Raw genomic sequence first — 18,272 nt, forward strand, 5'->3', positions numbered from 1 at the left:
TGAAAAAAGCTTGTGACCTCTCTAGAGGCCATATTTTTCATGGGATCTGTATGAAAGTTGGTCTGAATGTTCATCTTGATGATATCTAGGTCAGGCACAAAACTGTGTCACATGAGCTCAAAAACTGGGTCACTATGTCAAATAATAGAAAAAAACGACGTCATACTCATTTCAAAACTGGGTGATGTTGGGACAGGTGAGCGATTCAGGACCATCATGGTCCTCTTGTTTTGTAGTGCTATGAAGAGCCTTTATCTCTTACAGTCATCATTTTTGCTCACAGGAGAGATCTGCAACATTTAATAATATAAAAGCTGATCAATATTTAAGCATTCTTAACCGTATAAATTCCATTTCAGGAGGTTTAGTAGAAAAGTTATATGGTTAGAAGCAGGAATTACTAATAGATGACCTGATGTTGTAGCCTGGTATTATTTGAATGCTGTAGAGAAAGAGGGAGGTGAGAACTGTATTTAACAAGGATTCTTGAATAAAACTGCTGTTCTTATCATTTTTTAGCTCATCTGATTTTTTGAGAAAAAAAATGATGAGTTATTGTCATCACTTGAGCGGTCGGCGTCTGCGTCGGCGTTGCCTGGTTAAGTTTTATGTTTAGGTCAGCTTTTCTCCTAAACTATCAAAGCTATTGCTTTGAAACTTGCAACACTTGTTCACCATCATAAGCTGACCCTGTACAGCAAGAAATATAACCCCATCTTGCTTTTTGCAAGAATTATTGCCCTTTTTGGACTTAGAAAATCAGTTTACTTGGTTAAAGTTTTATGTTTAGGTCAGCTTTTATCCTAAACTATCAAAGCTATTGCTTTAAAACTTGCAACACTTGTTCACCATCATAAGCTGACCCTGTACAGCAAGAAACATAACTCCATCCTGCTTTTTGCAAGATTTATGGCCCCTTTTGGACTTAGAAAATATCAGATTTCTTGGTTAAGTTTTATGTTTAGGTCAACTTTTTCTCTTAAACTATCAAAGCTATTGCTTTAAAACTTGCAACTATTGTTCACCATCATAAGCTGACCCTGTACAGCAAGCAACATAACTCCATCCTGATTTTTGCAATACTTATTGCCCCTTTTGGACTTAGAAAAATCATTTTCTTGGTTGAATATTATGTTTAAGTCAACTTTTCTCATAAACTATCAAAGCTATTGCTTTGAAACTTGCAACAGTTTTTCACCATCATAAGTGGACACTGTACATCAAGAAACATAACTCTATCCTGCTTTTTGCAAGAATGATGGCCCTTTTTAGACTTAGAAAATCATGGGTAGGACAATATTTCTATTATACAAAAAAAATCAGATGAGCGTCAGCACCCGCAAGGCGGTGCTCTCGTTTTTAGAGGTGTTTTAACAGGAAAGAAAATACATTGGATGTGTTAACAGCCAGATTCTCACAGTCACATGCTGTTACAACACATTTATGCTCACCTGAGCCAAAGGCTAGTGGTGTGCTTTTGTGACTGCTCAATGCCCGTCATGCGTCGTCAGTCATCCTTTCGTCAGTTTTTCAAAAAGAATCTTCTGGCAGAATTATACCAAACTTCACAAAAATGATCCTTGGATGGTCCCCTTTCTAAATTGTTCAAAGAATTTAATTTCATGCAGAACTCTAGTTGCCATAGCAACCAAAAGGAAAAACTTTAAAGGTCTTCTTGTGTAGAGCCTTCATATTTAGTTTGAATGGCTGCCTGGATGAAATCTAGGTCAGGTTTGAATATGGGTAATATGTGGTCAGAAACTAGGTCATTTACCGTTAAGTCAAATCAAAGAAAAACCTTTGTGGCAGCATTAAAACAAATAAATGTGACATAATGCTGTGGTCCTCTATCAGGGTTGTTTAAATTGTGCCCCTGAGGGGAAAAGAGGCCCTGCCCCGGGAGTCACAAGTTTTACATAGACTTATATAGGAACAAACTTTACAATTCTTCTTGTTTAAAACCACAAAACCTAGGCCTTTGATATTTTGTATGTAGCATTGCCTTATGGCTCTCTACCAAAATTGTTTAAATTGTACCCCAAGGGAGAAAAGAGGTTCTCCAATTTTACATAGGAAAAAACTTAAAAAAATCTTCTAGCCTGGAACTGCAAGGCGCTTCTCATATTTGGTATGTTGTTTCCTAGTGTTTCTCTACCAGAATTGTTTAAATTATGTCCCTTGGGTGAAAAGAGGCCCTGCCCTGGGGATACTAAGTTTATCAGAGACTTATAGGAAAAAAAGGATCATTTTGTATGAAAACTAAAGGCCTAGGCCTTTGATATTTACTTAGAATTTAAGGTTAATTTTTACTGAATGCATTTTAATTAAACTTAAAGTAAATGTTCCACATCATCACCCAAATAATATGACACAAGGTGCATAACTATATATTTTTTTTAATTATGCCCCCTTTTTGCTTAGAATTATACTTACATAGTGTTTTGATACATTTTAAACAAATATGTTTATCTTCTTTTATCACTCAATATTTCTGATACAGACTCAAGTTACTGTGCATTATCTTCATCAACCATTGGAGTCATTAAACACTCCAGTGACAGCCCCAGTTTCTTTAGAGGTGCCCAGTTTTACTATCCAGCATCGAAATAGTTGAGCGTGCTGTCTCCTGTGCAGCTCTTATTTATTACATCTTCATAAAAATTGGTCAGAAATGTTTTTTTATCATAAGTCTTTGATGATTTTGAATCTGGGTCAGCTAGGGCCAAAAATTGCATCACAAGGTAAATCAAAGGAAAAATACTTGTATACACTCTTTTTTGCTCCAATATTCCCAAAACCTTTTCAGAATGTTTGTTTTTATGGAATCTTAAACAGACACTAATATGGGTGGTGTGTAGGGGGGGGGGGGGGGGGGGGGGGGGGGTCAAAAACTAGGGCACTAGGTTGAACCAGAGAAAATACTTCTTTACACTCAATAGAACAATTTTTTGGTCCTATTTTAATGAAAAAGGAAATCACTAGGTCAAACATGTTTACACTGTTATGTTGTTTTTAGCTCACCTGTCACAATGTGAGCTTTTGTGATCGCTCAGCGTCCGTCGTCCGTGCGTGCGTCCGTGCATAAACTTTTGCTTGTGACCATTTTAGAGGTCACATTTTTCATGGGGTCTTTATGAAAATTGGTCAGAATGATCACCTTGATGCTAGGTCAGTCGTGCACGTGCGTCAAGTCGTAGTCATGAAACTTGTGTCCACATAATACACAAGATCTTATGAAATTGGTCAGAATGTTCACCTTGATGATATCTAGGTCAAGTTCGAAAGTGGGTCATGTGCCGGCAAAAACTAGGTCAGTAGGTTTAAAAATAGAAAAACCTTGTGACCTCTCTAGAGGCCATATATTACACAAGATCTTCATGAAAATTGGTCAGAATGTTCACCTTGATGATATCTAGGTCAAGTTCGAAAGTGGGTCATGTGCCGGCAAAAGCTAGGTCAGTAGGTTAAAAAAAGAAAAACCTTGTGACCTCTCTAGAGGCCATATTTTTGATGGGATCTGTATGAAAATTGGTCTGAATGTTCATCTTGATGATATCTAGGTCAAGTTCGAAACTGGGTCAAGTGCGATCAAAAACTAGGTCAGTAGGTATAAAAATAGAAAAACCTTGTGACTTCCCTAGAGGCCATATATTTCATAAGACCTTCATAAAAATTGGTCAGAATGTTTACCTTGATGATATCTAGGTCAAATTCGAAACTGGGTCACATGCCGTCAAAAACTAAGTCAGTAGGTCAAATAATAGAAAAACCTTGTGACCTCTCTAGAGGCAATTTTTTTCATGGGATCTGCATGAAAGTCAGTCTGAATGTTCATCTTGATTGTATCTAGGTCAAGTTCGAAAGTGGGTCACGTGCTATCAAAAACTAGGTCAGTAGGTCAAATAATAGAATAAAAACCTTGTGACCTCTCTAAAGGCCATATTTTTCACAGGATCTGTATGAAAGTTGGTTTGAATGTTTATCTTGATGATATATAGGTCAAGTTTGAAACTGGGTCAACTGCGATCAAAAACTAGGTCAGTAGGTCTTGAAATAGAAAAACCTTATAATCTGTCTAGAGGCCATACCCTTGAATGGATCTTCATGAAAATTGGTCAGAATGTTCACCTTGATGACATCTAGGTCAAGTTTGAAACTGGGTCATGTGCCTTAAAAAACTAGGTCAGTAGGTCAAATAATAAAAAAGCCTTGTGACCTCTCTAGAGGCCATACTTTTTATGGGATCTGTATGAAAGTTGGTCTGATTTTCATCTTGATGATATCTAGGTCAAGTTTGAAACTGGGTCAGCTGCAGTCAAAAACTAGGTCAGTAGGTCTAAAATTATTAAAATCTTTTGACCTCTCTAGAGGCCATATTTTTCAATGGATCTTCATGAAAATTGATCTGAATGTTCACCTTGATGATATCTAGGTCAGTTTCGAAACTGGGTCACGTGTGGTCAAAAACTAGGCCAGTAGGTATAAAAATAGAAAAACCTTGTGACCTCTCTAGAGGCCATATTTTTCATGAGATCTTCATGAAAATTAGTGAGAATGTTCACCTTGATGATATCTAGTTAAAGTTCAAAACAGGGGCACGTACCTTCGAAAACTAAGTCAATAGGTCAAATAATAGAAAAACCTTGTGACCTCTCTAGAGACCATATTTTTCAATGGATCTTCATGAAAATTGGACAGAATTTTTATCTTGATAATATCTAGGTCAAGTTCAAAACTGGGTCACATGAGCTCAAAAACTAGGTCACTATGTCAAATGATAAAAAAAAACAACGTCATACTCAAAACTGGGTCATGTGGGAAGAGGTGAGCGATTCAGGACCATCATGGTCCTCTTGTTCAGATGAGCCACCTAGGGCCATCTTGGCCCTCTTGTTTTTAAGGACCTTCAAACTTCTCATGCTGATAGTACTTATTGAGTACACCACGCCTACTGACTTTGGGGTCACCAGGTCAAAGGTCAAGGTCACAGGGGCCAATGTTAACATTTTGCATGAAGGCACTTTATTTGCAAACCACTGCACCCAGGACCTTCAAACTTCACATGCTGATAGCACTTATTAAGTACACCACCCCTACTGACTTTGGGGTCACCAGGTCAGAAGTCAAGGTCACAGGGGTCAATGTTAACTTTTTGCATGAAGGCACTTTACATGAAAACCACTTCATTCAGGACCTTCAAACTTCACATGCTGATAGTACTTATTGAGTACACCACCCCTACTGACTTTGGGGTCACCAGGTCAAAGGTCTCAAGGGCCAAAGTTAACTTTTTGCATGAAGGCACTTTACTCGCGAACCACTGCACCCAGGACCTTCAATCTTTACCTGCTGATAGTACTTATCGAGTACACCACCCCTACTGACTTTGGGGTCACCAGTTCAAAGGTCAAGGCCACAGGGGCCAATGTTAACATTTTGCATGAAGGCACTTTATTTGCAAACCACTGCACCCAGGACCTTCAAACTTCACATGCTGATAGTACTTATTAAGTACACCACCCCTACTGACTTTGGGGTCACCAGGTCAGAAGTCAAGGTCACAGGGGTCAATGTTAACTTTTTGCATGAAGGCACTTTACTCGCGAACAACTTCACCCAGGACCTTCAAACTTCACATGCTGATAGTACTTTATGAGTACACCACCCTTACTGACTTTGGGGTCACCAGGTCAAAGGTCAAGGTCACAGGGGCCAACATTAACTTTTTGCAGATTACGAAACCTTACGTGTATCGGTGCGTTTTACCAGACCCGTAAACGAACGTATGAGAGTAAACTCGTTTATGAGCCAGGGTATAATTTCAGTTGAAATTAATGGGAAGAACTAACCATCGACTAGAGTGACGAGGGACACACGTTCGAGACCGGGTGAAAACTACTCTTATCTGTTGCGATTTTCGCCACTCGGTGCTGTTTCAAGCTGGGAAGTTGTCGGTTACTAACATAAAGATGCTGTTGTGCTGATTTTAATATTATTGACATTTATATCATCATTATCATCATCATCATCTTGGACTGGTCCGTTCTAGGATCAATGGTAAGATTAACTGCCCTAAACCGCATTACCTAAATACTGTTGAAAACAGGCGCTCTGAATCCAACAAACAAACATAATATCCATCAAAACCATTCTACAGGGTGCCAAAATTTGAGACGTTTGCAGTAATAGGTGTAATATGATCACTACAGATTGTCAAAAAATGGTGGTAATTTGTACCAAAGTATTTGGAAATCTGACTAAAGCGAGTTATGATCGGGGCACAAACATATATATTACAACAAAATAAAACAAATCTAAGCTCAAAGCTGTGACCTTGATCTTGGATGTAACAAGGATCATGATCGCAACACACCTTCCGTGCTGATCATTTGTACCAAATAATTTGATAATCTGATTATGCATGGGCAAGTTATGCCAAGGGCAAGAACCTATATATATATATATATATATGATACTAGAACTAATTTACCTATCCTTGAAAACGACCAAAAGATGGCGAAAATCTTAAGAAAAACTTCTGTTATTAAAAGCAAAAGACAGCCACAAATTTGAAGAGGATCCTTACGCGAGCAAGATACGATGAGAAGATCAAACAGGCTACAATAAGAAAATGTAAAGGACCTAGAAGTAAAATTGTGTACACACATAATAGAAGGGAACGAGTACAAATTTTATAATGGACAGTCGTTCAAAGTAAAATTTTCAGGAACATGCGATGCCACTAATGTTATATATGCAATAAAATGTAACGGGTGCAACAAAGATTATATTGGAGAAACGGGAAATTTGAGAAACAGGGTTATATTACATAACCAGCATATCCGACAAGGTAAAGATGCACCCATTCCAGTTAGCAGACATATCGCGCAATGCGCTAAAGATTGCAACACAAAATAAAAGATTCCCCCCGACCACCAGAAAATAATATTACTCTACGAAGAATCGAATTTATTAAATTGTTTCAACCACCACTTAACGCTGTTTATTTTATGTTTTTCGGTGGTTTATCGAAATATAACGTTGAATTATATCCTGATAAACTCACTGGCCACTCAGTGAAAATCATCAAATCTGATACCCGGATTAACTTCAAAAATTTTACCGAGCGTACTGAAAGCCGGAAACAATATGACGATGACGTCATCTTTGCGATGCTTCCTGATAAAATTTCCCGCAAATTTCGAATTTTGAAATAAACACAACAAAAGTAGAGTTTTAGACATAAAATAAACAGAAACATTGTTGGTATCAATGTAATATCACGGTAATTTCACTCGTGAACACCAAAATTTGTTATTTTCACTCATGGCTGCGCCACTCGTGAAAATATCACTTTTGGTGCCCACTCGGAGAAATTATAACGTGATATTACACCGAAACCAACAATTATCCTCTATAAAATAAGACCTGCCAATAAATTAAATAAATAATTGTATAAAACATAAGCGCGTCATTTCTAAGACGCAAGCGACATTAATGACGTCGACGTCTAGAGACAACGTCATTTATCTGAAGATCCCGCGTTGAACGGGTGAAACCTGTTATTTATTTCTTTGTTTTTATTGATTTTTAAATGTTTATAGACAATATTAAAATGTAAAGACTGGAGCATCTTTCTCCACATCTTTTTTTCGGGCCCTCCTAGATTTAAGGCTAACGACTCCGTCCATGCCAAGGTTGTATATAATTTGTCCCATGACATAGCAACTTCCTGTTTGTCAACCAACTTGAAACAGCTCTGGATGACGAAAGATAGGTACAAATGTATGTCGCTACCGAGTTCGAACCAATGACCTGAGCATGTCGGTCTACATTTCAGCAAGTCGAGGTAACAGTAGAAGTAGCTGAAGTTGTAATCATATTATAGTGGTATTGGCAGTAGATGCAGAAATGATTAATAAAAATTGAGCCATGTCACGGGAAAATTGGCATTCGGACATTTTCGTGAATTTCCGGAAAATCTATATTTAGGCTGACCTGTGCATTTATGCATCTGAATTAGGGTCAGAAAATTTCATATTCAGGTAGAATAAGCCTTCTTTGAAATAACAACGAACAGTGTGGGCCATGATCAGACTGCGCAGATGCCCATTTTCTCATGATGCGGCTCAAACAACTTTATGACGTCATTGACGTCGACAACGACGACGTTAGCTTGTGATGGTGCTTATGACAGTCAATTAATGATGTTGCGATGACAACCAACTCATTGAACACTTGCATTATAAAACTCGACATGATACATATGTGCTTCTCATGTCAACCCCCATGTTGGACAAACACATTCGTAACACATTTTACCTGTTACGAATGCGATCGCATACGTACGAAATCTGTTACAAATGCGATCTGTTACGAATGTGGTCCTACAGCACGTTCCCAATTCAGCCCCTGTGTCTATATTTATAATGACTTTATAAGCCTGGGTACCTATGGTTTTTAATATATATTTCCGTTTTAAAGATTCTCAGTCAATACACAAAGTTTAAAGAAATTCTGCCCGTAGGAAACTTTTTGCGCTATATACATATAAGCAACTGTGGCATTTACCTTTTAATACATAACGAAAATGAAACGATATATTTTTACGCTTATTCATTTAAAATCCAAGATAATAAATTGTGTAAAAGTCTATAAATTCAAAATTAATCCATCAATATTTGTAGTGTTGAAGTTGTATGTTAGAGTTAATTGACTCTTAATAACATGACCTGAATACTGCTAATGGTATCTGTGTCAAACAATAGATAAACAAGTCTTCGAAATATAAATACATAACGAAAATAAACTCGTATTTTCCGGATATTTATTTAACATCCAAGATCATAATCTGTGTAAAAGTTTACAAATTCTAAATTAATTCATAAAATTATTTTTTTTCTATTTTGTGTCATTTTCTGTCGATGAAAAACAGTGATTGTTACAAAATATAATAAAAATATCATCTAATTATTAAACATCATGGAAAATAATAGTTTGGAAAGTTTGTGCTAAAGCTTCACTCCTTAAATAAGTAGCCGGAAATGTATGTTTAACCTTGTAACTTTCGACTCAAATGTTTTCAAAGTCCAAAGATACAAGCGTACATATATTTAAATTATGCAGATGATCATATTTTAACTGCCTCTTTTCATCAATTGTTAAGACATTTCATGGTTCTTTTTTAATTAAAATATTGACAAAAAGCTCATAATGTATACAGGAATGTTACATTTCATGTATACCAACAAAATGTACCAAACACTCGAGCTATCTCAGTAACTATGTATTTGAGTAATATAGTTTGACAAGTTTATTTCATTTCTTCCAGAAGGTCAGAGACCCATGAGGAATAATAAAGCATATATACAAATATGGCGATACAGTAAATATGATATAACCGAAAAGCATCATAACATATAACATGTGATTATATGATTAAATTATCACTTTTAGACATGTGTTCTACAAAAACGGGGTCAACAAATTAACACAAATACATCGTATGTACTATAAATACAAGTTCTTGTGTTATAAAGTTCTTTACAAGTGAGTATAACTAACCAGAAATATATGTTTCTAGCTGATGTAAGAAAATAAACGGTCAGCATTATCACATGCAAGTAATATATCTTTCTTTACGATTACAACATGTTATTGTATTTAATCTAACCTAGTCACATTTTAGAAGTTCATATACTAGTTTAAATGAAAAGTATGCATCAAATATACATAAATGATTACAAACAATGAAACATTATTAACTAATAAGTGGAAACGAGAACAATATATGGAAAATTATCCATTTTCGCTTGACCTTGTTCGAAAAAACGAAAAGTTTGCAGCAAGGTCAAGCTATGGTGATAATATACGTAGTAACAAAATACATATATACATCCTGAAGTAGACATATTTCAAAATACAGAGACTCTACCATTATAAAAAAATATTCCCATATACTTGGTCTTATTATATGACATAAGACCTAGAAAGGAATCATTACTTTATATCAATGTACAATGTTTGACATTTAAATATAATGTGATAATTGATTACGATTATATTTTTATTTGATGTAAAATTCAAATTATTCGTTATTATATAAGATACTGCTTCTTAGGCTAAATGCCTTGCAAATATAGTTTCCCAGCTTTTTTATGGTATGTTCATTAGATATCATTGTTGAGCAAGTCTACAAGTTTCTGCATATTTGGGCGTTTCCAATAGTACATAGGTATATATCTCTTTCGTAAAACATTAAATATTTTACATTCTAGCATAAAATGATATATATAAACAAATTTAGCTACATTAGCCAGGTACGTCATTTTTAGAGAGATTAGCAGAACAAACAGTCATTAATTCTTAAGCTGAATACCGACTAGATCAATCTTTTGTTTAATAATTCTGTTATATATTCTGATTATCTATAGCGTTTTAATTATACAAAATTTGAATAGTCTCAGGAGTTATTATTAGAGCAATTTCTAAATGGTTTGTTTTCAACCGAGATGGCAAGGAAAGAGTATTTTATTTTGAGAAAGTTTTACTATGCATAAAGATAGATATTGATCTCATCTCACGGTTGTCAAAATAAGGTGCTGAATAAGCAGTACTTTTAATGTTTTATATCGGAAATAGTTTCTAATACCTTACTGAACTGAATGATGCAGCCCTAATTTTCAAAAGTCACTTTTTGCGAGGCAACGAATATAAATATCTTGATAAATAAAAATGAATCAACTTTTGCAAATAAGTTAAGTTGAGTGAACTTCAGAATTTATCACATGTATTCAAATATGGTAACCCAAAGTAACTTTAAATGAAAGCGTTTTCGAAAAAACCTATTTCTGAGACGAAACAAAGACGCAAATAACATGTTAAATATCTTTAAACATCGATGGTGACATGATAAGGAAATGGACAAACCTCTTGACCTATGTGAAAATTTTCCAAAACAAAACAATTATAGTATCTTTTTAAGTAATTGTGAATAATAGAATATCAATATAAGTTTAAACAGTATTTATTTTGAAACAACATACACATAACATGTACAACAATGTTTTACAGGTCAAATACATGGATTGGAAAACAAGCTAATAGCTTATATAAATTCCTTTCCAAATATCAATATTAATAAGCCATTCTATGCAGAATGTATTCAATTCAGATAGCTCTTTCTATGCAGTAGGTATTCAATTCAGATAGCTCTTTCTATGTAGTAGCTATCAATTCATTTGTTATTCAATTCAGATAGCTCTTTCTATGCAGTAGCTGTCAATTCAGTGAGACCTTTCTATGCATTAGTTATTCAATTCAGACAGCCCTTTCTGTGCAGTAGTTATTTCATTTGTTGAGCTCTTTCTATGCAGTAGTTATTCAATTCAATGAGATCTTTCTGTGCAGTAGTTATTCAATTCAGATAGCTCTTTCTGTGCAGTAGTTATTCATTTTAAATAACTTTCTATTCAGTAGTCATTCAATTCAGATAGCTCTTTCTATGCAGTAGTTTTTCAATTCAGACAGCTCTTTCTATGCAGTAGTTATTCAATTCAGATAGCTCTTTCTATGCACATACCATGAATATACTACCACTTTAGATTCCCTACAGTTTAACTCAGCGCCGGGTTATAGTGATAAGTACAGCCAGTCTACCTACCCCTCTGACCCGTGACATCCTGTGCAAAGCATAGTTGTAAATACATGTACACTACTGACTAGTGCACAAATTAAACCAACCAGAGCTAATGCGGCTTAATATATTATGTTATTATTAAGTTATTAAGCATATATCTATTTCGTGAATTTTAACAAAAACATTTGATAATTTTAGGTTTTTATTTATTTATTAATAACTCCCTTACATCTTTAAACGACGTTTCAGCAAATAACTTTTTATTTACACTATAGTAAATTCTTTGATATTTATGCCTCCGAAGGTGGGCCAATTAAAATCGCACTGTCAGTCCGTCCGTCCGTCCGTCCGTCCGACCGTAACTTTGCAAATTCTTGTCCGGGCTGTAACTCTGCCATCCATGAAGGGATTTTGAAATAGCTTGGCATTAATATTTGCCTTAATGAGACGACGTTTCAGGCGTAAGACCCAGAGCCCTAGCTACAAGGTCTAGGTCACACTTAGATGTTAAACGTTAGTGTCTGTTTCGTGTCCGATTCGTAACTTTGCCATTCATCAAGGGATTTTGAAATTACTTAGCACAAATGTTTATCATAATGAGACGACGTGTCATGCGCAAGACCCAGATCCCTAGCGCCAAGGTCAAGGTCATACTTAGAAGTCAAAGGTTAATAGGATCTTTTTCGTGTCCGGTATATAACTCTGTCATCCATGAAGTGATTTTGAAACAACTTGGCATAAATGTCTGTTTTTGAGTGCGGTCCATGACTTTGCCATCCATGAAGGGATTTTGAAATATCTTCACATAAATGTTAACCATAATCAGACAATGTGTCATGAGCAAGACCCAGATCCCTAGCTCAAAGGTCAAGGTCATACTTAGAAGTCAAAGGTTAATAGGATCTTTTTCGTGTCCGATATATAACTCTTGTCATCCATAAAGGGATTTTGAAACAACTTAGCATAAATGTTTACCATACTAAGACAATGTGTCACACGCAAGACCTAGACCCCTAGCTCCAAGATCAAGGTCACACTTAGAAGTCAAGTCAAGGGTTAATAGGGTCTGTTTCATGTCCGGTTCGTAACTCTGCCAATATCATAACGAGTAAACGTGTCATGCACAACAACCAGACCCCTAGCTTTAAGGTCAAGTTCACATGGTCTGGTTCTTGTCCGGTCAATAACTCTGCTATTCATCAAAGGATGTTAAAATAACTTGTCACAATTCTTCCCTATAATGAGTTGGTATGTCATGCGCAAGACCCAGACCCCTAGCTCCTTCGGAGAACATTTTTTATCTGGTCACAAAGTGATTCATACCTAAACTATTCTGGCATATTTTGCGCAGACAACTGTAGCATTCTTGGGCACACTTCGGGGGCGTTTGTCACTAATAGTGACAGCTCTTGTTTGAGGTTCAATTTTAAATACTTAGTTTATTTTGAGAGTTATACATTGTATATACTTGTATTTTTCCCTATAAAATGTCAAGGTCAGTAGTGGCTGTTTGTCAAGTTACCTTAAAGACGCACCACAAAATAACTGTAATCTTTTGTATTTCCATGGTGGTAATTATACATTTTTGCATGGAGAAAATGAAAATAACAAGTGTCCAGTTACAATTTCACAGTGACATATATAAAGCTAAGCCAATGTATTTAATGTCTAAATATATTATCAAATTAATGTAGTAGTATGCACGGTACTTCATGTATTAAGGTGAGTTTAGACCACACTTTGTTTCGACAGTGTATTACAGTGAGTTATTATTCTATGTTTATAAAACTATACTGAGAAGAGAATGACTGAATATGTTTGCAGATCAGGTTGTGAAAACAGGGCCTAAATTGTCCACTCGTCATCTTGTAGAATAGTGTATTATATCAGTATTACCAGACTTATTTGCACCAAGTTCATGTGGGAGGAAAACGTAGGTCACTAGGTCGTGGTAGGTCTATAACACTTCTCGTAATTTCTTGAATATCGATGGTTAAAAATAAATACTATAGCCTATTTATAAACGGTTAATGCGAATACGATAATGTTACACACTAATAGCAACACGAGGGCTACATGCAGATATAGACTTGTCATAGTACGCTACTGCGGGAAATATAAAGTGGTAGTATTGGACTGCTAATTCATGGCATGTTTAGGAAAAATATTTAAAAATCTTCTTGTCTGAAAACACAAGGCCTTTGATATTTGATATGTAGTATTGTTATGTGGGCCTCCACCAAAACTTTGTCAATTCATTACCCTAGGGCGAAAAGAGGCTTCGCCCCGGGGGTCCCAGTTTTTACATAGACTTATAAAAATCTTCTTGTCTGAAAGTTCAAGGCCTAGGCCTCAATTCCACAGATCTCATAACACCGATTGACAACTTTCCGATATGACAGTCCCGTACCTCCGCACATCTTACGGATATCATCGACACAATTAACATGTGATAAAATATCCATATATTGACAGGATAGGATATTTATACTGGTCAATTTTCGGGTCAGTTCAAATTGGGCGTTCTCGCATGTCACTTAACGGTATAGGTAGCTCAGATTACTGCTGTCGTTAATAGAATTTTTGGTTAAAGGTTTTGACAAAGTCAATTATCTCTGTTACTATCAAAGGTTTTGACTTGAAACTTAAAATATTTGTTTACCATCGGAGTGTACACCAGGAGAAACAATCCCCATAGCTCTGATTTGAATTTTGACAGAATTATGTCCCTTCTTACTTTAGATTTTTGTGTTAAATTTTTGATAAAGTCAAATATCTCTGTTACTACTTAAAGCTTTTGACTTGAAACTCAAAATAGTTATTTACTATCAAAGTCTACACCAGGAGACACAATTCCCATACCTCTGATCTGAATTTTGACAGAGTTATGTCCTTTTTACTGGCAAAGCTCTAATTCAGAGTCATGCACTGAGAAAAGTCGAGCGCGCTGTCCTACGGACAGCTCTTGTTCATTCATCCGCCCACACACTTAGACACACATGCAGCATTCATTCATCCACTCATGCACCCATCAATCTGCTGTTTCACTCACTCACTCAATCACTCACCCACTCTCACTAACTCACTCATTCCTGTCTACCCTCTCATTTGTCCACTCATCCGTACTTAGTCAGTTGACAGGAAGCGCCTCTTATGACATTATACAACATACTAATTGATGTATTTGTATAATATATATGTAATAATCTCATATGAGTAATTATCTATAGTCTCCTGTAACTCTTAGAGAGTGGCCATTTACATTGTATGATTTTTAATGTTTATATGTTTTTACAATTTATGTAAATGGATGAGACTGAAATAAAATAAATAAATAAATGTCGTAAATTTTCATCTTGATCTTAAATAATTACATCCTGTAAGTCTTTGCAAAAATAATTTTCTGAATTTATTGATGTGTTACCGTGATAATGCTTAATTCTGGTATATAATGACCGGATTAACCCGAAAGATGGTGAAGAATGATATTACAACATTAAGCCAGTAAAATAGATGGCGCTGATGATAGGATACGTTCTCACATTATAGCTGATAGCAATCTTCAAATACTCTACAGTTACGCTAACATTTTATTGTAAATAATGACAATACCCATATAAATCTTATTTTTTATGCTCATGTTACAACTGTTTAGACAGATGGCGATAGATACGACCAGAATAGTTATAAAAATTTATCTATTGAAGACGACTAGTTTGCCTCTATCATAATATCTATTTGTCAAATAACACCTGTGGGGAAGAATATAAGACTCGAATTTCGTTAAGAATTAATGCTCGTTATCAATATGTGACTTTTTGTTTTGGATTTAGACTTAAAATGCAACAAAAGAATGTTAATTTCCTTCTTCCAGTTTTTAATGCTTTTTAAACAAAACAAATAACTTATAGATACACTCCTCTTGTATGTTAAGTTAATACATGTGAAAACAACGATCGAGTGATTTCTCATTTGATAAAATAAATAGTTTAGTACAAAATTGACATTAGAAACAATCGGTTAATTCGTGTAAATGCTGACAGCAAACGCTGCAGACAAGGTCTTTTTTCCGGGTAGCTTAGCAACGAAATACTCGGTAATTGTCTCCCATTACTTGTTTTCCAAGTTGTTTAAATCTAATTAAATGCAAGATACATATACATTATCATTTGTGTGTAATGACACAATCGAAAATAAATAATTATATATCACAAATGACTTTAAAAAGAGGACTTTAGAAAAAAGCAGACATTTGTTCGAGACATAACTTAACATTTTCTGAGTTAGACACACTTTTATAAAAGGCGAATCAATTAGCTATACTTACATGTAACCATACATCAGAACTATTCATTAGATATAATACTCATTAAGTTAGACATATTTCGAGTTATTTACGAGTTAGGCCTTTTTAAACAAATTCACTGAAGGATTTAAACTAATTCATGAGTTAGACACATTTATGAGCAAGACTTATTAGCGAATTAAACTCATTCATAACACCAGGAAAAGGAATTATACACGAGTTATACATATTCATGTGTTTGACTTATTTATTTGCAACAGAATTTAGACAGCACTGTATCATAAACGTTTCATTTAACAAATATTTCAAACTGATAATTAACTGTACACCATTTTATGTAAATAACCATAAATACAGATCTTGGTGCTTAACTAGCAGAATGAAGTTACCTAAAACGACATTTTCTTTGATTGGCCTAAACACAGTTTGATTTGTTTTTACATGTTAAAACAGGATGGCTAGGCGATGGCGGACATTTATCAATTTCATCCACGTTAAAAAGCACACTGAAGAGCATTAATTTTAATAGAATATATATAAAAGTCTTTCCATTAAAGTAGGTTTTAAATTTCGTGTGTCATTTTTATTTCACGCAGAAACTCGTTCGCAGATTAATATTAATATAAAACTAAATTTGCACATAAATTGCCTACCAACCTGATTAATAAAATAGTATTGGATGAATCTCATGACGAAGCATTTTATGTAGTGACAAACACGTTACTTGTATCACTATGTCTTATACCCTAACAGCTGGCTTGTTCTAAATGATGGGTCACTGCCATTGAACGTAAATAATAAAACATACCGTCTTACTAGCACGCTTTTGAGTATGGAGTCTAGAACCAAAAAATGATAATAGTAAACATACATACATACTGAATCTGAACTTTGAAACAAGCTGAAGCGTGTGCAGGAACATGGGAAAGGCAGGGTGGTGGGACAGACAGGGCGGCACAGGCATGGTGGGACAGGCAGGACAGAACAGGACAGGCAGGGTGGGGCAAGCAGGACAGAACAGGACAGGCAGGGTGGGGCAGGCATAGTGGGGCAGGCAGGACAGGACAGAAATGGTGGGACAGGCAGGGTGAGGCAGGCAGGGTGGGATAGGCATGGTGGGACAGGCAGGACAGGACAGACGGGGTGGGTCAGGCAGGGCGGGACAGGCAGGACAGACAGGGCGGCACAGGCAGGGTAGGACAGGCATAGTGGGGCAGGCAGGACAGGACAGAAATGGTGGGACAGGCAGGGTGAGACAGGCATGGTGGGATAGGCATGGTGGGACAGGCAGGACAGGACAGACGGGGTGGGTCAGGCAGGGCGGGACAGACAGGACAGACTGGGCGGCACAGGCAGGGTGGGACAGGCATAGTGGGGCAGGCAGGACAGGACAGAAATGGTGGAACAGGCAGGATGAGACAGGCAGGGTGAGATTGGCATGGTGGGACAGGCAGGGTGGGACAGGCAGGACAGACAGGGCGGCACAGGCAGGGTGGGACAGGCATGGTGGGACAACCAGGACAGGACAGGCAGGGTGGGACAGGCAGGACAGAACAGGACAGGCAGGGCGGCACAGGCAGGGTGTGACATATTTATATAATTGTTGAGTAATATTTAGGGTGGTCAGTTTCCAGGCTTAAAAGATTGATTATGTAATTCATTTGGCTTCTTTTGATTTCTAACCTGATTGACATAAAGCAGTTAGCACCTTGCTAATATTTCCTGTATCAAGGAGCTTACCAGCCCTTTGAAGTTTAATTATGCTCTGTCTTTGTGTTCCTCTCAGTTAGAAGAAGTGTTTTTGCCAAACAACATCTTAAAAAATTATCTAAGGAATATATAGAAAAAAGGTATAAAATATAATCGTGCTATTTAATATAGCCAAGCGAGACTCTTAACATCGTGGAGAATCTAAAGTTGTGCATTTCTGATTTACAATTTATTACATCGAAATGGCAGAGCGGATTGATATTTCAAAATTTCAAGGACATTCAAGTGAAGACGGGAGTAAATTTATAAGTGACTTTAACGTATATTGTTCCTTCTATAAAATTAAAAAAGATAATGAACAGAGAGAGTTGCATTATTCCAGCTCCATTTAGATGGACCAGCAAAAACTTGGTTTTCAAATCTACCAGATCAACAAAGACAATGATGTTGAAACACTTTTCACAAATAAATACATTGATCAAAACCAAGCTGTGTTAATATGCAGTTCGGAGACATTCAGTTCTTTGCAACTGGAACACTCAACAATAGAACAATATTACAGCTAATTAATGAACTTGGGTAAGAAATTAAACAAAACTGATTTTGACGTGATGTCCA

General features: G+C 36.1%; 1 protein-coding gene across 1 annotated transcript; it reads left to right on the forward strand.

Moving 5' to 3' along the window:
* Positions 1 to 17,056: 17,056 nt before the first annotated feature.
* Positions 17,057 to 17,551, forward strand: LOC123523234 (uncharacterized). Its single transcript, XM_045300952.1, has one exon. It carries the CDS (start codon positions 17,057 to 17,059, stop codon positions 17,549 to 17,551), a length of 495 nt encoding a protein of 164 aa, XP_045156887.1.
* Positions 17,552 to 18,272: the final 721 nt, after the last annotated feature.

The sequence above is a fragment of the Mercenaria mercenaria genome, chromosome 8 (genome assembly GCF_021730395.1).
Source record: "Mercenaria mercenaria strain notata chromosome 8, MADL_Memer_1, whole genome shotgun sequence".
Lineage (NCBI taxonomy): Eukaryota > Metazoa > Mollusca > Bivalvia > Venerida > Veneridae > Mercenaria > Mercenaria mercenaria.

What these genes read in the sequence shown, in the direction of transcription:
- LOC123523234 (XM_045300952.1), top strand. Translation starts at nt 17,057, where the DNA reads ATGGTGGGACAGGCAGGACAGGACAGACGGGGTGGGTCAGGCAGGGCG.